This window comes from Bos mutus, chromosome 1, assembly GCF_027580195.1.
Source record: "Bos mutus isolate GX-2022 chromosome 1, NWIPB_WYAK_1.1, whole genome shotgun sequence".
NCBI lineage: Eukaryota > Metazoa > Chordata > Mammalia > Artiodactyla > Bovidae > Bos > Bos mutus.
In genome coordinates, this window is record NC_091617.1 from 76518920 (window position 1) to 76544386 (window position 25467).

Here is a 25467-nt window from a genome sequence, read left to right on the forward strand (position 1 = left end):
ATATATAAGGGAACAGTCCCATGTTTCTGGGCTCAAGGTAAACAAGTTGTAGAGGACTCTATAACTACATCTCTAAGCTGATCCATACAGAGCATTTTTCCAGCCTCTCTGAAAAATGGAAGAAAAAGGAACAAGTTAATTTAAAAAATATACCTGCCTGACAGAAAACACTGCCCCCAAATTGACCATTTAAAACACTATGAGAAGCTAAGAATGGCAAGGATAGAACTTTCACTTTGCCTATTCTATTTTTCATGATTAAGTCACAGTTTTACTTTGGTCATAAAGATGGAAAACTAACTTTATTTGTTGTACTGCAATTGTCCCAGGTTAGAGGGTAAAAAAGGGAAGCAAGTTTTGAAAGGAACATAAACAAAGTTTCACAAAATGTGATACCTGGTAGAACTCAAAAATAAAGACGCTGCTCTAAGAGTTAATGCTGTAAAGATGTTTTTTAACCTTTGGTCTCATATTTTCATTCTACAGTAACTGATACTCAAAGTAAAAGGCTTCATATATCAAGATGCTCTCTGTTGCCTGAAATATCATATATTATGGCAAAAATTTTAAATGACTATTGTGCTAAAAAATAAGAAAAAAGCAAACAAAAACAAAAAATGGTTATGTCATCTTGACAGATCAAGAGAAGTTATGGAAACCGATAACAAAGCCTAGCTATAGAGAATAACTTCTACAGCATATTGTTAAGTGAAAGGTAAGATGCAGAGGTATGGATAATAAGGTCATATACCAAGGACTAGGAATTAATATGTAAAAATTAGCTGTGTTAAGGTGGAGAGATTTTCACTTTATTTCCTTTTTTAAATTTCTATCTATTCTCTTTCTCCATTACTTTTTCTTTACCACCTATTATATTATCTACATACATATACTCTGGGTATATGTATACATATACATACATATGTATATACATATACATGCATATCTCTGGGTAACCTACCAATCTTTCTATTTTTCACATAATTTCTATAAAAGGTATTCTAACTCCCAATCCTCCTGTCTCCTCATTGCTCTTTGATGAATCTTTATGCTTTCTCTTGTCCTTCCTTTCAACTATTTTGTGTTCTTGACTTAGCCTCCCTTCATAAACTTTAGAGTAGTAAATGTAAGAGGACCCTTGGAAATAGTGACCGCTTCTCTAAAACTATTACTGAATCTGAGGCTCAGAACCTGGGATCTAACTTATCTATGGATACAGCACTTAAAGGTGGCCCCAAGATAACCTGCTCTTTGACTGTCAGTCCTTCACTTTACTGCTTCCCCTCCTAAGCTCCTGTTCTTGATCGTCCATTTACTCCTCTTGTTTGTTATTTGTCTTCATTTATTTCTCTTATTCCCCACTTTCCTCTTTTTTTTTTTTTACTATTTCTCACTTTGTATGCTCTTTTCTCTCACCCTTCTAGACCCTAATCAGTCCAGCCTTGACAATAACCCCAGGAGAGGCACTGAAGCCCTTAGCAGGGGACCAACAGATCAGAGGCCACACTGTTCTTCTTAAAACCCTCTCATTTAAAAAAAAAAAAAAAAGGAAGTGTTAGGTAGTTAGAAAAGGAAAAAAGGAGTCCAAAATGGTGGTGGCTAAAAGACAAAGGGAAAAGCCCACAATAACAGAACAAAAGAAAATCTGCAGACTGGAGTGGGAGTGAGAACCTCAGGTGAAACATAGCTAGCCCTAATTTGCATAGGAAGAGGAGACAAAAAGTACAAAAAGAGAGACCCAAGATGGATTGAGGCCTCTCTTTTGGGGTCGGCCCACCCTCATGCCTCCAGGGTATACTATCCTCTGTTTGCTGAATAAAACTCTGAGCTGTAAATGAGCTGTAACATTGGTCTGCCATTTCAAATCTTTGTTGCCAAAAGACAGAACCCAGGAAATTACTCACTCTCCCGACAGAAGGAAGGAAGAAGCAGGGAGAAGAGAGGCAAGTCCAGGTCATCCAGCGATTACCAATATTAAAATAAGCAGTTTAATTATTGTGAAAGCCTGAAATTTATTCAACATTATTCTCAGACAGTCTTATCACCCAAAAAGGTAGACTAAGCTGCCATCAGATTGCAGAGGTTGGAAACAGATAGGTGGATCCCAGACAAAACTCTCCACAGGAGCTCTATTTCAAGCTTAAACAGCCACAGATCCCCATTCTCCTTACCCTCATTGAATTCACGACTCAGCTCATGGTTGGGGCACCTTTTTACCACTTCAGTGACATGCTCGGCCTTCTTGTAGACAGGCATGGCCCGGATGACAGCACCCTGAGGTGGTGGGGTCATAACCTTGATCTGGATGGGGCATGTCTTTGCAATCTGGCAGTACAGCTTCTTCAGTTCAGTGGAATACTGCTTAGAGATGGGTCCATGGTGGAAGAAAGAAAGGAAACAACAGGAGATTTTGTTATATTCAAAATCAGAACAAGGAAATATATATACATTTTTGGTAAACATGTTCCTTTAGAGCTGCCTGTTTGAAACTCAGCAGGACCCTATGGGACTCCTGGATATGGAAGCCTGTGTCCCCCACTCCTTGTTTGTAAGGAGCAGACTCTAGCCTCTGTCCTTCCCAGAGTCCCAAAGGACAGATTCAACATTCTGGTGATAAGGGAAGGGAGAGGATGCAAAGACAAGGGAAGAACAGGCAAGAAACAACAGTGCAGCCTTAGGGCAGGGTCCTGGTCCCCCCTCAAGGGACAGAACACAATCTTTAAGCTCTTATTAGAACCAAAACCCCCAATGGAATGGATTTAGCATTCCTCACTCCAGAGAACACCTGAGGCCATATTAAAGGAGCCAGAGAAAGGCATCATGAGATTACCTGAAATCAGATTAAAGGAGTGCTGGCCCTGCACACACTCTAATCTTATCATCAACCTCACTCTGGAACCACTGCTATAAAGCTCCTTACCAAATACTCCCAGGTTGGGTCACTGTTTTTGAGGGCAGGATCACACTGTGTACCCTTATGACTAGTAAAGAAATAAAGCTATCCTTTTCTACTTCACCCCAAATTCTGCCTCTGAGATTTGATCTGGTACCAGTGCACAGAGACCAAGTTTTCAGCATCATGTTCACCATTGGTTGAAACCATTTATCAAAACACAGTTGTGTTATTATTTACAGTTATCATCTCTTCAGGATGAAGAAACTGATTCTCAGAAATATCTCAATGATTAACACTCTGAACAGGTTTATAGACTACTGAAAACTAAACGGAAAAACAGTATTCTCATGTGTTGAGTGATATTAAGCAGACTATAATTAATCCTACCCTTATGCTACTCTAGAGAGACTCATAGAAATTAGGGGTAAGGAAAAAAATGTTTTCAGACAGAATATCTGGTAGATAGTGAAGAGATTTCATTTAAGGTCAACCAACTAGAAAATTGCAAAAGTTCCCTCAAACAACTGCACTTATCTTGTAAGGTCATAGCCTAAAAGAATGAGGGATCTGAAAGGGGTCATTTGGTCCTACGTTCTCATGAAAGGACTGCCCTATTACAACACAGTAAGACATGGCAGCAATAAAGATGATCTTTTCATTCACAAGGGACTGAAACTTTCCTACTATACTTCCTTCTGAATGGAAAGGAAGTTCAGTGGTTGGTTGGTTGGTTGGTTGGTTGTAGAATTAGAAAATAGGGTAGAGAAAGCATGAGACCTTGAAAATAAAAGTTCGTCCTTGTTTCCTTTTAGAAAGTCTCCATTCTAATCCTTATATTATCTTAAACCTTAAGCGATCACCCTGTGGGTCAAAGTCTCATCACTGCATTCCTCCTCATTCTGAGGTTGAGTGAAACCACTTGGGCAATGGAACTGCTGGCCAAGAGCAGGGCACCTAGTAACATTTACCCAAACAAAGGTAAACAGACACACACACACAGGTTACAAATCTCATTTGGCAACAATATTTTTCCAGGGAAAAGACAGTGGGGAGCAGGAGCCACAGTGGCAAAGGGATTCATTACTGCTATGCTCCAACCCAACTCTGAATAGAAGCAAATGTCCCACGGAAAAGCACATTTAAAAATAACTGCTTTATTTCTTCCTTTTGAAATATAATATTTATTTAAATAATCTTTTTCTCCCAAGCATTTCAGTATATGAAATTTTCAGTTACGAATTTCCCAATACTAGATGTGTATTGCATAATCATTTCTCCATGCCCACAGGTCAAGGATTAAGCACAGCAAAAGGGTTTTACATAGCTTGAAGAAATAGGAAGCATGCCAAAAATCAACCACAAAAATAAAATTCTACTTGGGAAACACAATGAAATCTAGATGGATATTTTTGCTCAAGTGTTTTTTACCCAATGACTTTACAAACTAAGACACTGTCTTATAACATATTATGAATTCTCTTTTATTGACAACTCTCAGTAAATAAGCTTATCTGTTCGTGTTTAAGTTAGGAGATATATAATCTAAACATGAGTTTCATAAAATGTACCTTAGGAAAGATGACTCCAAAATAAGTTTGCCAGCTAACACCTGAAGGCAAATAAGGCACCCATCCAGATATGTAAAGATTATAAAAAAAGAAGGATAAGTGCTCAGAGTAGGACAGTTAAGAGGAACATTCCATTTTAATAACTGATATACTATAAATCCCACCTGACAGACTAAAATGTAAAAGTACTAAGAATAATCTTAGGCATCATCAAGTGTTAAAACTTCACTCATTCTCAGAGATGGGAGTAGGGAATCTAATTTCTGAGTTTCAGTAATCTATATGCAATAATAACTTCACCATTATTTATTTATTTTTTTGAGATCTGGTATAAAAAACTTAATCTTCACAGAAACCTAAGAGGAAGGTATTACAGATCTACAGTCTCTTATCTGAAACCACTGAGGCCAGATGTTTTAGAATCCAGAACTGTTTAGATTTTTAGAAATGGAGTAGAGTTCATATGAAAGTGAAAATGTTAGTTGCTCAGTCCTGTCCAACTCTTTGCAACCCCATGGACTATAGCCTGCCAGGATCCTCTTTCTATGGAATTCTTCAGTCAAGAATACTGGAGTGGATTGCCATTCCCTTTTCCTGGGATCTTCCTGACCCAGGGATTGAACCTGTGTCTCATGCATTGCAGGCAGATTACCATCTGAGCTACCAGCATGTGTTATAAATACCTCCAGCAGGATTTAATGGGCTTCCTTTGTAGCTCATGGGGTCTCAAACTGAGTGACTAACACTTTCAATTTTTTCTTTCACTATAATCAAACCTTAATATTTCTTCAGAATTCATGAATATTCACAATAAGTGGAAAATGAACATAAACCCTTAATGTTCAGGCCAAGTTTCGCCACCATGTAAATTTGCCACAAATTTATGAAATTACAACAAAACCAAAGCAACTTCTGTTTTTCAGAGTTCTCTGAATTTCGGAATTGCAGAAAACAGATAATGGATCATATTATTATCTACAATTTACAGATAAGAAAAAGGCAGCGGGAGGACTTGCCTGAGGTCACAGGGAAGAGCTGGTCAACAACCAGTATATAAGAATCATCCTGAGACCTGGAACAGTTCCTCATCTCTCATTCTCTTGGCTCAACAGTGCATATATTTATGCTTTTATTTTTTCATAATTCTCAACCATATGGCTATTTTCTGAATCAACCTAAGAGGTATACAATCTTCTCTAACATTAAAATGGAGCTTGATAGTGATCTACTTATCAGCAATAATTCCTCTTTATTTCTTAGTAGAATGGGCTTCCCAGGTGGTGCTAACGGTAAAGAACTCGCCTGCCAATATAGAAGACAAAAGAGACATGGGTTCAACCTCTGGGTTGGGAAGATCCCCTGGACAAGGGCATGGCAACCCACTCCAGTCTTCTTGCCTGAAGAATTCCATGGGCAGAGGAGTCTGGAAGGCTACAGACCATGGGATCACAAAGAGTCAAGACAACTGAAGCGACTTGACACACAAACATATAATAATGTTTGCTCCTTTTAGTGCAGGAGAAGCACCAAGTGATAGAAGTGAAATAACCCTGGCCCAGGAGGAAGGTGATCTGTAGTTTAGGACCAGCTGTCTGTCAGTACTTCTATTGTGACTGGGAGGAATTCATGAGTGAGGTCCTGTTGTTTCACATGGTTTAAGGTCCTCTATATTCTGGCTTAATCTTTCATTCCCTCTCCTCATCCTCCAAACACACACTTTCCACCTCCCTTTTCTACCCATGCAAACACACCATACACTCATCACCCACAATTCAAGCATATTTCCCCTGTTTTCCACATTGCGCTGGGACAATTTCGATATCACTCCTCAGGTAGAGATGCATCTAGGTTATAAACCATATTTTTCAATTTTTGTGATGAGTTTTACTACTGACTATATCTAAATGTCTGACTAGGATACATTCCAATTGTTGCTTCCGGTTAAACTTCCCAGACCTGTTGTTCAGTATCAGAGGGGCTGAAGCTAGTCTCATGCGGTTGCTTCTTGACAAAGCCAAGCTTCTTCTACTCAGTGTCCTTCACGGCTTGCAAATTGGTTTTGTAATGGTTTTTAATATTTTTCCAATACTAAATTCAGTCTCTCTGGCCTATAGTGTTTTCATAACTCCTTAGATTTGTCCACTTCCCCCACCAAACAGCTACTTTCATATTTACTGATTTTCCACACTTCTGCAAGATTACCAAAAATGGGAATCTGACTTACACAAAAATTTTAAATACCCTGGTGATTCAAGTCAGCAGAGACTGCAAATTGGAATATATCTGGCTTCTTTTAATATCTCTCTTCCTCTCTGGGACTTCTAAAATCTGCCCCTAAAATGCTCCCAAACATTGACTTGAGATTCTGTACATCTAAAGACCAATTTCTTCTTTTGGGTATGTATGTTTTGTTTTGCTTTAATCAGCTTTGAAGTCTAATATACTATGTGAAAAAGTGAAAGTTGCTCAGTCAAGACCCTTTGCCACCCCATAGACTGTAGCCCATCAGGCTCCTCTGTCCATGAAATTCTCCAGGCAAGAATATTGGAGTGGGTAGCCATTCCCTTCTCCAGGGAATCTTCCCAACCTAGGGATGGAACCTGGGTCTTTCATTGCAGGCAGATTCATTACCGTCTGAGCCACCAGGGAAGTCCTCTAAAATATTAGAAAATACATTCATTTTTAAGTGTACATGTTGATGACTTTTGACAAATGTACACTTCAGTATAACCACTATCATGAGTAAGATACATACACTCTCTCTTACCCCTGCCTAACCTTCCTTCAACCCCCAGCTCTCATTAAAATTATCTGATTCCCCTTTTCAGTCATTCCTCTCCCCAATAACTTCTCAGGCATTCATCCACCTGCTTTCTCTCATTATACTTTTGCCTTTCTAGAATTTTATAGAAATAGAATAATACTGTACAATCATGTGCTTGGATTAGCATAATGCTTCTAAGATTCATTTATGTTTTTGTGGGTATTAGCATTCCATTTTATTATTTAGTGGAATTCCATTTTCTATCAAGTCACCAATTATTTCCAGTTTTTTATTAGGATAAATAAAATTACAGTTGTTTTCCACATCTGCGGCTTCCATATCCATGGATTCAATCAAGAAAGGACTGAAAATATGGGGGGGGCGGATTTTCCAATAAGTTCCCAAAACCAAAACTTGGATTTGCCATGCAAGCAACTATTTACATAGCATTCACATTGTAGGTGGAGAAGGCAATGGCACCCCACTCCAGTACTCTTGCCTGGAAAATCCCATGGATGGAGGAGCCTGGTAGGCTGCAGTCCATGAGGTCGCTAAGAGTCGGGCATGACTGAGCAACTTCACTTTCACTTTTCACTTTCATGTATTGGAGAAGGAAATGGCAACCCACTCCAGTGTTCTTGCCTGGAGAATCTCAGGCACGGCGGAGCCTGGTGGGCTGCCGTCTATGAGGTCACACAGAGTCAGACACAACTGAAGCGACTTAGCAGCAGCAGCAGCAGCACATTGTAGGAAGCATTATAAGTAATCTAGGGATGATTTAAAGTACAAAAGATGCATGTAGGTGAAATGCAAATACTAGATGATCATTAAGAGACTTGAGCATCTGTGAGTTTTGCTTCTGTGGATTTTGGTATTCATCTGGAATCCTAGGACCAGTCTCCCATGGATATGGAGCGACCAACTGCATTATGAGCATTTACATACACATCTTGGACTTCCCTGGTGGCTCAGACGGTAAAGCATCTGCCTACAATGAGGGAGACCTGGGTTCAATCCCTGGGTCAGGGAAGATCTCCTGGAGAAGGCAATGACAACCCACTCCAGTATTCTTGCCTGGAAAATCCCATGGACGGAGGACCCTGGTAGGCTACAGTCCACGGGGTGGCAAAGAGTCGGACATGACTGAGAGACTTCACTTTCGCTTTCATATACACATCTTAAGACATGTTTACATTATTTTGATTAAGTACTATAAGTGTGAGTGCTGGTTAAGTGTATGCTTAACTTCATAAGAAACTGCCAAACTCTTTTAAAAGGAGGCTGTGCTATTTTACATTATCACCAGCAGTATAGAAGGGTTTCATATCCTTGACAGCACTTCAGTTCAGTTCACTCACTTAATCATGTCCAACTCTTTGCAACCCCATGGACTATATACACAAGGGTCCCCAGTCCATCACCAAATCCTGGAGCTTGCTCAAACTCAAGTCCAGCAAGTTGGTGATGCCATCCAACAATCTCATCCTCTTTCATCCCCTTCTCCTCCTGCCTTCAATCTTTCCCAGCATCAGGGTCTTTTCTAGGGAGTTGGATCTTCGCATCAGGTGACCAAAGTATTGGAGCTTCAGCTTCAGCATCAGTCCTTACAATGAATATTCAGGACTCATTTCCTTTAGGATGGACTGGTTGGATCTCCTTGCAGTCCAAGGGACTCTCAAAAGTCTTCTCCAACACCACAGTCCAAAAGTATCAATTCTTTGGCACTCAGTTCTCTTTATGGTCCAACTCTCACATCCATACATGACTACTGGAAAAACCATAGCTTTGACTAGATGGACCTTTGTTGGCAAAGTAATGTCTATGCTTTCTAATATGCTAAGTTGGTCATAGCTTTTCTTCCAAGGAGCAAGTGTCTTTTAATTTCATGGCAGCAGTCACCATCTGCAGTGATTTTGGAGCCCAAGAAAGTAAAATCTGTCACTGTTTCCACTGTTTCCCCATCTAATTGCCATGAAGTGATGGGACAGGATGCCATCATTTTTGTTTTTTTGAATGCGGAGTCTTAAACCAGCTTTTTCACTCTCCTCTTTCACTTTCATCAAGAGGCTCTTTAGTTTCTCTTCGCTTTCTGGCATAAGGGCAGTATCATCTGAATATCTGAGGTTATTTATATTAAGGAATATCCAGCCCAACATTTTGCATGATGTAATCTGCACATAAGTTAAATAAGCAGGGTGACAATATACAGCCTTGATGCACTTCTGTCCCAATCTTGAACCAGTTTGTTGTTCCATCCTCTGGTTCTAACTGTTGTTTCTTGATCTGCATACAGATTTCTCAGGAGGCAGGTAAGGTGGTCTGGTATTCCCATCTCTTTCAGAATTTTCCACAGTTTGTTGTGATCCACACAGTCAAAGGCTTTAGAGTAGTCAATGAAGCAGAAGTAGATGTTTTCCTGGAATTTTCTTGCTTTTTCTATGATCCAACGGATATTGGCAATTTGATATCTGGTTCTTCTGCCTTTTCTGAATCCAGCTTGAACATCTGGAATTTCTCAGTTCACATCTTACTGAAGCCTAGCTTGGGGAATTTTGAGCATTACTTTGCTAGCATGTGAGATGAGTGCAATTGTGCAGTAGTTTGAGCATTCTTTGGCACTGCCTTTTTTGGGACTGGAATGAAAACTGACCTTTGCCAGCTCTTGGTATTGTCAATTTCAATGCCATCCTCGCAGGTATGTACTGGTTTTCATTATGACTTAAATTAACATCCCCCTGATGTTTAACGATCCTGAGTATCTATTCATATACATATATAGATTTCATTTATATTTATATTGTACATAAAAAGTTTAAAATATATATTTATATTCATTTTGTATTTTACAGACAGATTTGCAATTTGTTTCTGAAGCCTCTGCTTAAATTGTTTATACTTTAAAATTTTTCATTTTTAAATTGAGTTGTGTGTGTTCCTTTTTGACTACAAGAGTTCTTTATATATTCTGGATATAGGTCCTTATATCTTGTAAGTTTTTAAAATATATTTTCTCCAGGCTATCTCTTGCCTTTTGTACCTTACTCTCTGTGCTTTTCCAAAACAGCTAATTTTAGGAAATTATCAATATTTCGCCTTTAATACTCATGCATTTTGTGTCCTAAAAAAATCTGGTCTAATCCAAAGTGAGAAGACTTTTCCATGTTTTCCTACAGATTCATAATTGTAATAACTCTTGCATTTAGTTCTATATCTACTTTCAGCCTCTTCTTTCTCTCCCTCCTCTTCCTCTTTCTTTCCTTTTTAATGGATACTCAACTGTTCTAGCACCATTTGTTGAAAAGATTATATTTTCCTTCAAAATTGCATTAGTAACATTTTTTAAAATTAACTAACTGAATGGGTTCAAATCTTTATTTGGACACTGCCTTCTTCTCTATTGATCTAGTATCCATAGTATTCAATAGTATTACTATAACACTGTCTGGATTACTCTATCAGTTCAGTTCAGTCACTCAGTCGTGTCCAACTCTTTGTGACCCCATGGACTATAGAACACCAGGTTTCCCTGTCCATCACCAATTCCTGGAATTTACTCAAACTCATGTCCATTGAGTTGGTGATGTCATCCAACCATCTCATCCTCTGTCATCCCCTTCTCCTCCCATCTTCAATCATTCCCAGCATCAAGGTCTTTTCAAGTGAGTTGGTTCTTCACATCAGGTAGCCAAAATATTGGAGTTTCAGCTTCAGCCTCAGTCCTTCCAGGACTGACTTCCTTTAGGATGGACTGGTTGGCTCTCTCTGCTGTCCAAGGGACTCTCAAGAGTCTTCTCTAACACCACAGTTTAAAACCATCAATTCTTTGGCACTCAGCTTTCTATAATCCAACTCTCACATCCACACATGACTACTGGAAAAACCAAAGCTTTGACTAGACAGAACTTTGTTGGAAAAGTAATGTCTCTGCTTTTTAATATGCTGTCTAGGATTACCCTATAGCAAATCTTAAAATCAGGCAATCTAAGTCTCCCAATTTTGTTCTTCTTTTTCAAAATTGCTTAGTTATTCTAGATACTTTGAATTTCCATGTAATATTTACCAGAAATATGTCAATTGCCTCAAAAGTGTCTGGTGGAATTTTAGATGAAATTGTGTTCAATATATAGGTCATCTTGAAGAGAACTGATATCTTAAAAACACTGTGCCTTCTAATCCATGAATGTGGTACATATCTCCATTTAATTAGAACATCTTTAACTCTTCTCAGGAATAGTCTTCAGTAGGCAAATTTTTCACAGGTTTGTTTGATTGCTTCCTCAGTATTTTTTAAATTGTTATAAATAATAGTTTTAAATTGTAAATAATATTTTTTAAATGTTCATTTCTAGCTGTATGTTGTAAATATTATTTACAACAATTTTTAAACTGTAAATCATATTTTAAGTATTTAATTTCTAACTGTATTTTCCATTTCTAAATAAAATGACTGTGTTAGTTCTACTAGTTTTTTGTAGATATAATTTTCTACATAGATGATCATGTCAACTGCAATAAAACCAGTTTCTTCTTTTCTAATATGCACAAATTTTAATTTTTTTTCTTGTCTAACTTCATGAATTAAACTATGGTTCAATTTGCTATTATTTTCTTTCTCTTCTTTAAATTTGAAACTTTGCTTTAAGATCAGTGCTTTTAGACTTTCATAGTTTCCTAATATAAGCTTTTAATTCTATGAAGTTCACTTTAAGCACTCTTTTAGATATATTGACAACCTTTGATGTATCTAATTTTTAACACTGAGGAATATATGAGACATTTCTTGCGGGAGGGTTGGGTTCTATTATTCTTCATATCCAATATATTATAAGGGACTACATTTACATTCTTGAGAAAAACAATTCTTTCTCTGGGCTTTTGGTTCATTTCATGGATTCCATTTCTATTGATGGTTTGAACTTATGTACCCTTTGTACATTTTCTTACCATTCTAAACAGATTTTTTTTCATTGCTGTTCCAAGATTATATGTATATTTATTATTTGTATCTCTAGCTAGGTTTTCCTACTTGCTAAGTCACTTCAGTCGTGTCCGACTCTGTGCGACCCCACAGACGGCAGCCCACCAGGCTCCCCCGTCCCTGAGATTCTCCAGGCAAGAACACTGGAGTGGGCTGCCATTTCCTTCTCCAATGCATGAAAGTGAAAAAATAAAGTGAAGTCGCTCAGTCGTATCTGACTCTTAACGACCCCATGCATTGCAGCCTACCAGGCTCCTCCATCCATGGGATTTTCCAGGCAAGAGTACTGGAGTGGGGTGCCATTGCCTTCTCCAAGGTTTTCCTACTTATAGGTATCAAATCAAGAACCCAGTTGAGTTTATTCCTGAAAAAAATAATCCACTATAGCTTAAGAATTTCTTTGGTGATCCAAGTCCACTGCATTGAATTTTCAGCAGCTTTTGGGTAGATATTAAGCATTCCAAACTTTATGTTTGAAGATACAAAATTTCCCTCTCTGAAATGCAGTCCCTATTAGAAGCAGTTATGGGGATTAAAAACTTACACAACTTCTCTCTTTTTTATGCTCTTAGTTATAAAAACAGGTACACATAAAAATTATTGAAAGAAGAGAATATATGACATATTCACCCTACCCAGACACACATACCACATTTTATATTTCTTCATACACATACACACACACATACAAACTGGGGGATACCATAAAAAGTTTGGTATCTTTTTTTTATTTAACATATCATGTTGCTGTTCAATCACCAAGTTGTGTCCAACTCTTAGTGACCCTATGGACTGCAGCATACCAGGCCTCCCTGTCCCTCACCATCTCCTGGAGCTTGCCCGAGTTCATGTCCATTACAGTGGTGGTGCCATCCAGCCATCTCATCCTCTGTCAACCTCTTCTCCTCCTGTCTTCAATCTTTCCCAGCAACAGGACTGGGAAAGGTCAATCCTCATCCTAATTCCCAAGAAATGCAGTACTAAAGAATGGTTCAAACCACTGGAAAATTGCAATCATCACCTATGCTAGTAAGGTTATGCTCAAAATTCTACACGCCAGGCTTCAGCATTATGTTAACCGAGAACTTCCAGATGTCCAAGCTGGGTTTAGAAAAGGCAGAGGAACCAGAGATCAAATTGCCAACCTTTGCTGGATCAAAGAGAAAGCAAAGGAATTTAAGAAAAACATTTACCTCTGTTTTATTGACTACACTAAAGCCTTTGACCATGTGGATCATAACAAACTGTGGAAAACTCTTAAAGAGATAAGAATATCAGACCATCTTACCTGTCTCCTGAGAAACCTGTATGCAGGTCAAGAAGCAACAATTAGACCATATCAAGAGTATGTTCTAATTTTAAAATATAATTTTATGAGGATATGTTTATAGTATAAAAAAGGACATACTATGATTTATTTAAGCATGCCTTTCTTAGTGTAAATTTTACTCCACTGTAAAAATATCACTGAATAGTGATTTTAGCATATAAATCTTTAGTACATAAATTAGTTTTAATTGAATCTCTCAAAACTGGATAATTGAGTCAATGTTTATTTTAGTGTTGTAGAAGTCTGAAGTCAATTTGAATTTTCTTTCTTTAAATTAAGCCAACTGCTATTCTCCCTAGTTATTATAGGATTTTTTTTTCTTCTTTATTTTGTTGTTAAGTAAAAATGTTAAGTAAAAAAGTCTGTGTGTCCTTTTTTACTTCTTGAAATAATTTGGAAATTGGTAAGCTTTTAACTTACATGCTTGAACTCAACTCAGTAATTTTTTTTTTTGCTTGTATTTTTGTTCTTTTTGCTCTTATTAGTTTCTAGGAACATGAGAGTCTGCTTTGGCTATCCTTCTCTATCCACCATACATTTTACATACTTGAACACTAACTGTTGACATCTTGTTTACATTCTAGGAAAGCGTCTCAAATTTGTTTTCTCTACCATTAGTATGATTTTGTAGAGTTAACTTTGATTTATTCCACTACAAAAAATTGAAAGTCTTCTACTGCATTTCAAATAACCTTTCTTATCTTATCTATCTCCCTTTTTACCTTATCCAGTCATCTTTTTATCAAAGCCTGCTGTTCCAGATTTATTATTTTCTTCTCCAACTTTATGGTGCTTATGTTTTATTACTTTGTACTGAAGCAACCTTTAATTTTTTTTTCAGTTGTTTATTTGGTTCATTAAAATCAGTTCCTTTATGCTTATTTATTAATATAGGCCCCTAATTAGGTTCTGTTGCCTTCCATGAATATATTATAGCAAGCTATCAGAACTAGTATTGACATCTTTCAACATTTCTCAATTCAGTTCTATACCTTTTAAATAATAAATTTGCTACAGGGGTCTGTCAGTAACTTGAGTGTCTAATTCAGTTAGGCATTTTTCTGGAATTCATAAAAGTTTAGTGGAAAATAAAACACTGACTACATTAGAATCTGCTAAGCAGTTGCCACTGCAAACTAAAAATGAGATCTATTTATCTCCCTATTTGCACATCATTCAATAATTATCAAACAAACATTTACCTGAGCATGCCGGGCACTCTATTCTGTACTAAGAACAGAGAGAAATGAGATTTTAAAAACCCTCAAATGCAGGAACTTAAATATCCTCAACTGTGTAGGACAGTCCTTAATGTTTTAAAGTAAGTTGAAAGAAAAAATTACTCAGTCTTTTCCCTCAAGTTGCTAACAGTTTAGAAGCAAAGTGAAACACAAGCAATGCTACAGGTTTGCAAAGTGTCATGGGATTACAGAGGATAGAGCAATTAACTACAAATTAATAAAATTTATATTTATTGAGCAAGTACTATAATCAAGACTCTGTTTTAGGTGTGGAAACTCAGAAGTGAACAAAAACTAAAGTAAAGCTCTAAAGGTACTAACATTCTAGTATAAACAAGTGAATACTCTGTCAGATGGTGAGTAATAAGTGCAATCAAGAAAAGAAAATCAAGGTAAATTTAAAGGAGATAGAGTCAAGAGCCAGGAGTTAGAGACTGCTATGTAAGGAGGATATTATTTTATCTAGGGTTGTCAGAGAAGGATACTTTAGTAAGCTGATACTTAAAGAAAGATCTAAAGGAAGCATGGGAGTGAGCCATGTATGTTCTAGGGAGATTATGTTCCAATTGATGGAGTCAGCAAGTGCTAAGCTCCGGGGGTGAGTAGGTCTGTCTTGAAGGCCAGTGTCACTGGAGAGCAAAGGCTACAGCAACAGTGGATGTGATCAGAAATTAGAGAGGTTGAGGCCCAGATCATCCAAGGTTTTGGGCCAGAGTAAAGACTGCAGTTTTCCCTGATGTGAGACAGGAAGCCGCCATGAAGGTTTGAGATGGTGACATGATCTGATTTGTACTTTAATAAGATTCTGACTGTTAAGTGAAGAAGAAACTCTGTTGACCAAAGATGGAAGCAGAGAGACCAGCATGGAAGGCACTGCAAATAATTCAAGAAAAGTATGAGAGTAGCTTAGACCAGCAGGGAGTTGGTGAGAAGCATTTGGTTTCCAGGTATATTTTAAGCAGATTCACTGGTGGATTGGTTGGAATGAGAGAGAAGGAGAAAAGTAAATGTATTCCAATAAAGTAGAGAAGAAAGATTTCATAGAGGTAGTGATAATCAAACTAGGTCTTAAAAAGATAGCTTACTAACCCACTGGATGGTGCACCCAAAGACAGGAGGATGGAAGGGCCAAGAGGCAGAGAGCAGGGTCACCATAAGAGAGGAAATCATCAGTACAAGCAAAAGAGATGTGAAAGAGATGTGAATAGGGTTGAAAAAGAGATAGGCTAGGGGAAGGAGGAGGAGAGGCTGAGTGAGGGAAGCACCTACTAGGTTCAGAGGAGCCTTGGATTTCTCAAGAAACAGGCGGACTCTACCAGCAGGCAAAGCACAGTCACTGAGGACTGCAAAGCAGGGGAAAGACCTGATCAGTTTCTATGTAGTAAGTAAAACAAAGTTGGCAGGAAGAAGAGACTGGGGCAAGGTAGGAAGAAGGGATACCCATCAGGACCCATTCAGGGAGGAAATGAGGAGGGACTAAGCCAGAGCAGTACAAATGAAGGACAACGCGGAGAGATGGCAGAAATGTTTTGAAATTACTAAAATTCCATACTCTAGTTTTCATCATGAAAGATATGCACAGGAATACCAAAATAGGCCAAAAGCAATTATTCATTAGAAAAAGATGCTTGCAAAAATAATATGTCATTTTCTTATCTCTTGTCTAAAATCAAAGCAGAATGAATGAGAGCTCATTAACTCTCCCAATATTCAGGAAGGCTCCTCATATTTAGGAAGAAAATGAGACATTGCTTAGTCATTGGACTTGTCAACAGATCGAGAAAAGAAAAAATAATTTGTTTTAATTTTGGACAAGGAAAATAAAATACCATGAGGTAACACTGGAATTGACAGGCCAGTTTTGTTGTGGAAGAGGACAGGGCTTAATTCTTAAAGCCAAGTGCTTTGGAAAAGGAATTTGATCCAAAACCAATAATGAGAAGCAACATTTACTGGATGAGGGGTAAAAAGACAAGATTCAAATTCTGCCTCTTCTATATATTCCCCGAGTCTTTATGTAATAACTTCACCTCTCACAAACATAAAATAGAAAAAAAGTTATAACAAGTAATATACATCTCTTAAGAGTGGAAGATAAATTCATGGCTATGAAAAGCCTTCATCAACTGAAAAGACCTACATAAAAGGCATGTGTTATGATTATTACTGAAGCCTATTTCTAAGATGCATGAAGAGCTTAATGTAGCTTAAGTAATTTTGGGAACATCATGAAAACACTTTTTAACCTGGTCAGGAAATGATTGTTACCAGATAATAAAAGTCTACTAAAGTTTGAAGATTAACCATTTTCAATGAATCACACAGTTCATATTTTTCTGCTAGTAATCTCTAGGTTCTAAACTGGATTCAAGTTACTAAATTCATTTGCTTGAAAACTAGATTTTTAAAATCTGTTTCCACATATTTGTAAAATATACATGTATGTATCCATAAGCACATATAATTTTACATGTCGTTAATATTTACTTGGGCTTCCCTGATGGCTCAGATGGTAAAGAATGTGCCTGCAATTCAGGAGACCCAGGTGTGATCCCTGGGTCAGAAAGATACCCTGGAGAAAGAAATGGCAACCGACTCCAGTGTTCTTGCCTCACGAATCCCATGGTCAGAGGAGCCTGGCAGGCTCTATGGCATCACAAAGAGTCGGACATGACTGAGCATCGTGTAGTATTTAATTACACTAAACTGCTCAAGATTTAGTATCAGTAGTCAGGTATTTCTATTTCTCATGTTTTCTAGATGTATTTATATTTTTACATACAGGTATATTTCCTTCATCTTAATCACTGGAAAGAAGGAAAGGACTGGAATAAAATGGAGGGAGATCTTTGCTTCATTGTATTTATTTAAAGACAAGATTTGAAGCAATATGGAAATATTTTTAACATTTTAGAATTTGTTGGGTGTCTAATTAACTGTTTTTTATATGCTTGAATTATTTCCTAATTAAAATTTTCCTTTTACAGCACCAGACTGTAAAATCACTACAGACTTATGATTTTGGAAGACACAGAATATAGTAATAAGATATTAGAGCCCAGAAGAAACATTATAGCACATTTTGTCTAAACTTCCTTTTCCTCTTGATTTTTAGATATAAAATTTATACTTAGAGAGGTAAAATCAGTTCAGTAATTCAACAAATATTTATTAAGCACCTGCTTCACACCAGACTCTGTCCTAGGTCCCAGGGACTTAAGACAAGTATTCCTTACCCTAAAGGAGTTGGTTTAAAGGCAGCATTAAATTATTTATAAAACTGTGATATATGTTCTATAAAAAAGGCAGAATCACATACGGTAAAACATGGGGCTCTACTTAGTCTAGAAAGTCAAGAGGGCTCCCTGGAACAATGATTTCTAATGGTTGCACAACTAAATCTAGGCAATGTAGGAATAAACTCAGATTTCCTTAGAAATAGAAAAGCTTAGAGATCATTTGCTTTAGCCACTTCAGTTGCAGAGGAGGAGCCCAAGAAGAACTGATGCCAGTGAGGAAATGAGGCTTGCTGAAAACTAAGCAGCAAAAAGGACCATCCTGGCATTCAGACTAACGTTCCTCCCCATGTACCATGCAGTTGGTCATCATTGTATGGGGCCATTTGGTAGCACAGCAAATTTACATAAACACAATATGATTAGAAAAACAAGTAGAAAGCACAGAGGTCATATAAAAAATAAAATATGATCACCAATTTACATGATTACAATATTTTGTAGTGTTTTGTTGACCCAATATCACATCCTTTCTAGTTTAGTAAAATATGCTTCTCTAGAAATTGAGATATTTTCCCTTAATTTGTAACTATATTGTCAGAATGGAATCTTGAACAAGAGAATGACATGAAATGCCCACCAGGTTTTTTGAGATCTGATCCTAGATTTGAGAAGTCAGCAGTAGACTGTAGTAATCTTTGAATGCAGGTAAGACTGAAGTATACTTGTGGCTCTTTACATTATGCAAATTTTAAAGTGAAATTATTTGATGAAATATTTTGATGAGAAGAAAAAAGAGAAGAAAGCATATGTGAAAGAATTTTCTTTCAAAGATGGAAGTATCTGATTTCCAAAGAAATCGTGAACTTCTAACACTCACTCACTGAGGGATTTCAGGCAACTCATAGGATCTCCTTGAATCCTGGGCCAAGCATCCATAGGGAGAAAATGAGGAATCCTGGGCCAAGCATCCATAGGGAGAAAATGAGGAAGCTCTGTTAGAGGATCTATAATGTGTCTATATATTTCTTCTATTTTGAATATTCTATGATCTGGTACAAATCTGTTACAGACACCGGTTATCAGGATCACACTGGTTAAAGTAACTCTTTAAAAGTAGTATAGAAAACACAGGATTGATAATCTTTCTGATTTCTGATGAGAAATATATAAAGAGTAGGAGTCAATGTACGTACTTACATGTATGTATGCACATTCGAGGCTGTATTTATTTCTTGGAAGTACTAGCCTACAAGCAAGTATGAAGGGCCAAATTTTGGGGTGGGCCTCAACCAAATTTCTTCTTAAACAGTCTTGAAAATCCATAGGAACAAATTACTTCTATAGTGGTATGGAACAGAGGTGCCTCCAAACAAAGACATAAATTCAGCTCTTTCTAGCTATAAAATATCCCTAACAAAACACACAAGCAACCTCTCCTAAGTTTTGTTTTGGAAGGAAGGGGAAGAGGTTTGCTGTATTAAGGAATGAGCTGGTCAAAGCCAAATATCATGTTTAAATAAAATAACTCCAGGGGATTTTGGAAAACAAGAGTAAATTCAGCTCCTTTACTAATAATATGTTGCAAAGAGAAGAGGGGAGGAAAGCATTCCAGTAACTACGACCCATCATCACCACCTGCCTCAGTCGAAATACTATATTACACACTGTTCGCTGCCAGGCTGGTAATTCAGTATTATATCGCATAGAGATGCCAGCTAACATCAACACACACCTGCGTAATTTTTTAACCGCTCTCTTTCCTAAAGGTGCAACGAAGACCCTTCCCCCACACTCCATCAAACAAAACAAGAAAACAACTTTACTCTTTCAACCTGTTCTGGAAGAAATGCCATACTATATGAAAATCCCAATTGCAAGGCTGCCTTGACTTGTCACTGTCCAAGAATATGGATAGAATAAACAAATCAATAATTATATAATCTACCTTCCTACTCAATCTACCATCAAGGGAAGCAATTAAGTAGGGTAACATCAATGCCACCCTGCTGCTGCAATGTCAGCTTCCAGATAAATCCACATCTGGCATGTTCTCATGGGCTCCCCTTGTGGCTCAGCTGGTAAAGAATCCACCTGCAATGTGGGAAACCTGGGTTCGATCCCTGGGTTAGGAAGATCCCCTGGAGAAGGGAAAGGATACCTACTCTAGTATACTGGCCTAGAGAATTCCATGAACTATATAGTCCACAGGGTAGAAAAGAGTCAGACATGACTGAGTAACTTTCACTTCATTCTAAAAGGACATGTTTGAAACTTTTTCTAATGTAATACTATGCAAAATATGACCTACTGGCCATTCAGTTCAGTCACTCAGTCACGTCTGACTCTTTGTAACCCCATGGACTGCAGCACACAAGACTTTCCTGTCCATCACCAACTCCTGGAACTTGCTCAAACTCATGTCCATTGAGTTGGTGATGCCATCCTACCATCTCTTTTGTCATTCCCTTCTCCGCCTGCCTTCAATCTTTCCCAGCATCAGATGGGTCTTTTCCAATGAGTCAGTTTTTTTTGCATCAGGTGGCCAAAGTATTGGAGTATTCAGCTTCAGTGTCAGTCCTTCCAAAGAATATTCAGGACTGATCTCCTTTAGGATTGACTGGATGGATCTCTTTGCAGTCCAAAGGACTCTCAAGAGCATTCTACAAAACCACAGTTCAAAAACATTAGTACTTCAGTGCTCAGCTTTCATTATACTCCAACTCTCATATCCATATATGATTACTAGAAAAACCATAGCTTTGACTAGATGGACCTTTGTTGGCAAAGTAATATCTATGCTTTTTAATATGCTGTCTAGGTTGGTCATAGCTTTTCTTACAAAGAACAGCGTCTTTTAATTTCATGGAGCCAGTCACCACCTGCAGTGATTTTGGAGCCCCCCAAAATAAAGCCTGTCACTGTTTCCATTGTTTCCCTATCTATTTGCCACAAAGCGATGGGAATGGATGCCATGATCTTAGTTTTGTGAATGAACTCCTTATTCTCTGAATGAACTCCTTATTTTTTGAATGAACTGCTTATTTCATTTTTCTTATTTCTTCCTTTTTCTGAATGAACTGCTTATTTCATTTTTTTTATTTCTTCATTTTTCTGAATAAACGCCTTATTTCAGGTCATAAACTCCTTATTGCAAAATTCAGACTTACGCTGAAGAAAGTAGGGGAAACCACTAGACCATTCAGGTGTGACCTAAATCAAATCCCTAACGTTTATACAGTGGAGGTGACAAATAGATCCAAGGGATTAGATCTGATAGACAGAGCACCTGAAGAACTATGGACAGAGATTGTACAGGAGGCACTGATCAAGACCATCCCCAAGAAAAAGAAATGCAAAAAGGCAAAATGGTTGTCTCAGTAGGCCTTACAAACAGCTGAGAAAAGAAGAGAAACTAAAGGCAAAGGAGAAAAGGAAAGATAAACTGCCCATTAGCCCATGGAATTAATCTTAGCATATCAAGTGACAGTCACACAGTTGTGTCCAACTCTTTGTGACTATACAGTCTATGGAATTCTCCAGGCCAGAATACTGGAGTGGGTAGCCTTTCCCTTCTCCAGGGGATCTTTCCAACCCAGGGATCAAACCCAGGTCTCCCAGATTGCAGGCAGATGCTTTAACCTCTGAGCCACCATATATCAGAGTCTTCACGGCTTCCCTCGTAAGCCAGTCAGTAAAGAGTTTGCCTGCAATGCAGGAGACCCAAGTTCGATTCTTGGGTTGGGAGCATCCCCTGGAGAAGGAAATGGCAACCTACTCCAATATTCTTGCCTGGAGAATCCCATGGAGAGAGGAGCCTGGCAGGCTACAGTCCAGGGGTTACAAGAGTCAGACAGGACTTAGTGACTAAACCACCACCACCACTGTCTTCATCTTCATCTATAAGAGAAAAATAACAACAGTATAAACATCATAAGTTTTTATGAACACTAATTGAATTTTGAAATATGAGGGTCAAAAAAATTTTTTTGATTAAGAAGCTTTGGAAAATTAATGATAAATAACCAAATCACTAAAATGCAAAAACAATCTTAGCTGGAAAGCGTGAGACACAACTTCATATAAGCTGCTTGAAACATACTTAATAACCAGAAATGCAAAAAGGCAAAATGGCTATCTGAGGATACCTTACAAATAGCTGTGAAAAGAAGAGAAGCGAAAAGCAAAGGAGAAAAGGAAAGATATACCCATTTGAATGCAGAGTTCCAAAGAATAGCAAAGAGAGACAAGAAAGCCTTCCTCAGTGATCAATGCAAAGAAATAGAGGAAAACAACAGAATGGGAAAGACTAGAGATCTCTTCAAGAAAATTATAGATACCAAGGGAATATTTTATGCAAAGATGGGCTCAATAAAGGACAGAAATGGTATGGACCTGACAAAAGCAGAAGATACTAAGAAGAGGTGGCAAGAATACACAGAAAAACTATACAAAAAAGATCTTCATGACCCAGTTAATCATGATGGTGTGATCACTCATCTAAAGCCAGACATCCTGGAATGTGAAGTCACGTGGGCCTTAAGAAGCATCACTAAGAACAAAGCTAGTGGAGGTGACAGAATTCCAGTTGAGCTATTTCAAATCCTAAAAGATGATGCTGTGAAAGTGTTGCACTCAATATGTCAGCAAATTTGGAAAACTCAGCAGTGGCCATAGGACTGGAAAAGGTCAGTTTTCATTCCAGTCCTAAAGAAAGGCAATGTCAAAGAATGCTCAAACTACTGCACAATTGCACTCATCTCACACACTAGTAAAGTAATGCTCAAAATTCTGCAAGCCAGGCTTTAGCAATACATGAACCATGAACTTCAGATGTTCAAGCTGGATTTAGAAAAGGCAGACGAACCAGAGATCAAATTGCCAACATCCGCTGGATCATCGAAAAAGCAAGAGAGCTCCAGAAAAACATCTATTTCTGCTTTATTGACTATGCCAAATCCTTTGACTGTGTGGATCACCATAAACTGTGGAAAATTCTAAAAGACATGGGAATACCAGACCACCTGACCTGCCTCTTGACAAATTTGTATGCAGGTCAGGAAGCAGCAGTTAGAACTGGACATAGAACATCAGACTGGTTCCAAATAGGGAAAGGAGTACATCAAGGTTGTATATTGTCACCCGGCTTATTTAACTTATATGCAGAGTACATCATGAGAAATGCTGGGCTGGAGGAAGCACAAGCTGGAATCAAGACTGCCGGGAGAAATATCAATAACCTCAGATATTCAGATGACACCACCCTTATGGCAGAAAGTGAAGAAGAACTAAAAAGCCTCTTGATGAAAGTGAAAGAGGAGAGTGAAAAAACTGGCTTAAAGCTCAACATTCAGAATACTAAGATCATGGCATCTGGTCCCATCACTTGATGGGAAATAGATGGAGAAACAGTGGAAATAGTGTCAGACTTTATTTTTTCGGGCTCCAAAATCACTGCAGATGGTGATTGCAGCCATGAAATTAAAAGACGCTTACTCCTTGGAAGGAAAGTTATGACCAACCTGGCAGCATATTAAAAAGCAGAGACATTACTTTGCCGACAAAGGTCCATCTAGTCAAGGCTATGGTTTTTCCAGTGGTCATGTATGGATGTGAAAGCTGGACTACAAGGAAAGCTAAGCGCCGAAGAATTGATGCTTTTGAACTGTGGTGTTGGAGAAGGCTCTTGAGAGTCCCTTGGACTGCAAGGAGATCCAATCAGTCCATCCTAAAGGAGATCGGTCCTGGGTGTTCATTGGAAGGTCTGATGTTGAAGCTGAAACTCCAATAGTTTGGCCACCTGATGTGAAGAACTGACTCACTGGAAAAGACCCTGATGCTGGGAAAGATTGAGGGCAGGAGGAGAAGGGGACAACAGAGGGTGAGATGGTTGGATGGCATCACCGACTCAATGGACTTGAGTTTGGGTGGGCTCTGGGAATTGGTGTTGGACAGGGAGGCCTGGAGTGCTGCAGCTCATGGGGCCTCAAAGAGTCAGACACAACTGAGCGATTGAACTGAACTATATCCTATATAATTGTATGAGTTAATTATATGCTATATTCCCAATCTGTTCTTCATAAATAAACTCACTTGTGAAACTTTATAAACTTCACATCTAGGAAGAGAGACTTTAAAAAGAAAGTTTAATAATTAAAAATGGTCAATTCAAACATTTTAGTGAAATAAATATACTCTAAACAAATATCAGGCTGATGATCTATGATGGCTATCATGGATGGTATACTAGAACACCAAAAACGAAAAAAGGTAGTGAATGCAGGTATATGGTTTATGGGTGGGTTGGGGGTGATTCCTTGAAAAAGCAAATTTAACAGGTTAGGTATAAAACTGAAATATCATTCAAGAGCCAACTAATTACTCTCCTGTGACTAGATCCCAACTTTATCATCCCATTTCTGCACCCGTATAAAGAGGCAGTAAATACTGCCCAGAGAACTGTGGTTATGAAGTCAAGAGGGCAGGGCTTTCATCTTTCACCTGCATAATGATTTCGTGCACCATCTTAGGCAAATCATTTCCCCTCTCGGGTTCCAACTTCTTCATTAGCAACTAAGGCGTTCCACTTCAGACTACATCTACTTCAAAGGAAGGGAAATCTGAAAAGTAAGCTTGCACACAGGAGCCAGGCCACCACATCCTATAGGATCTCTCCTATCCAGGTAGGAGGACATCCCCCAATAGGCCCCAGAGCTGTCTGGCAGGGTATTCACTTCTCCTCCCTGTCTCCCTTCCTGCCACAGTCGTCTCACTGCCAGACATGTACGAATTGTACTCTTAACAGTTTAAGAAAAAAAAAAAAAAATCCTTCCTCCAAGCACTTCTCTTGATGGCCCCAGCCAAAAGGCCGCCTGTTGCCACCTGTCAGTTGTGGGGATTAATTACCTGCGCTGAGGCTGGGAGCGGCACATTCCTCCCCGGCCGCGCCCACAGATGTTGACATCAAGCAGGTGGGCTGTCTGCTACCCGCTTACCGTGAAGACCAGCCGGAAGCCCACAGGGCCTGGCAGGTGGGGGTGAGGGGGGGGACACTCAGACTGAACCACACAACAGCGGCGTCTTGGCAGAGAGGAATGTGCCCTGGGGCCTCTCTGGGAGACCACAGGCAGCTCTGTGGCCAGCCCTGGGCACCAGCCTGGCCCAGAGGCAGTTGCAGCCTCCCTGCCCGAGGGCAGCATGTTAGCACAGACCTTGGAAAGGGGTGGGGGTGGATCCTACCAGCCTCATCCTAGCTGCCTGAAAGGATGAATTTGGAAAGCCAGTTGAAAAAGATTTGACAGTCCTGACTGGTAATTTTGCAACTTGATCTCCCCAGGAGAGTAAACTCACCTTTCACTTAGTGCTCTGGTCAGTGCCACCTCCTGCCAACCCTGCCTAACTACTAATGCCACTCACAGAGACCTTCACAAAGCAGACATGGGAAAGTGTTTGTC

The 25467-nt window shown here is 38.6% G+C and overlaps 1 protein-coding gene across 7 annotated transcripts in view; it reads right to left on the reverse strand.

The window, feature by feature from the left end:
- The window catches only part of TP63 (tumor protein p63), a 271889-nt gene that overhangs the window by 30633 nt on the left and 215789 nt on the right, over positions 1-25467 (reverse strand). For all 7 annotated transcript variants that reach the window (XM_070371848.1, XM_070371846.1, XM_070371844.1 and 4 more), the window contains one exon: positions 2172-2358. In XM_070371848.1, coding sequence (XP_070227949.1) covers positions 2172-2358 — 187 coding nt within the window. The remainder of the gene's footprint in view (positions 1-2171; positions 2359-25467) is intronic.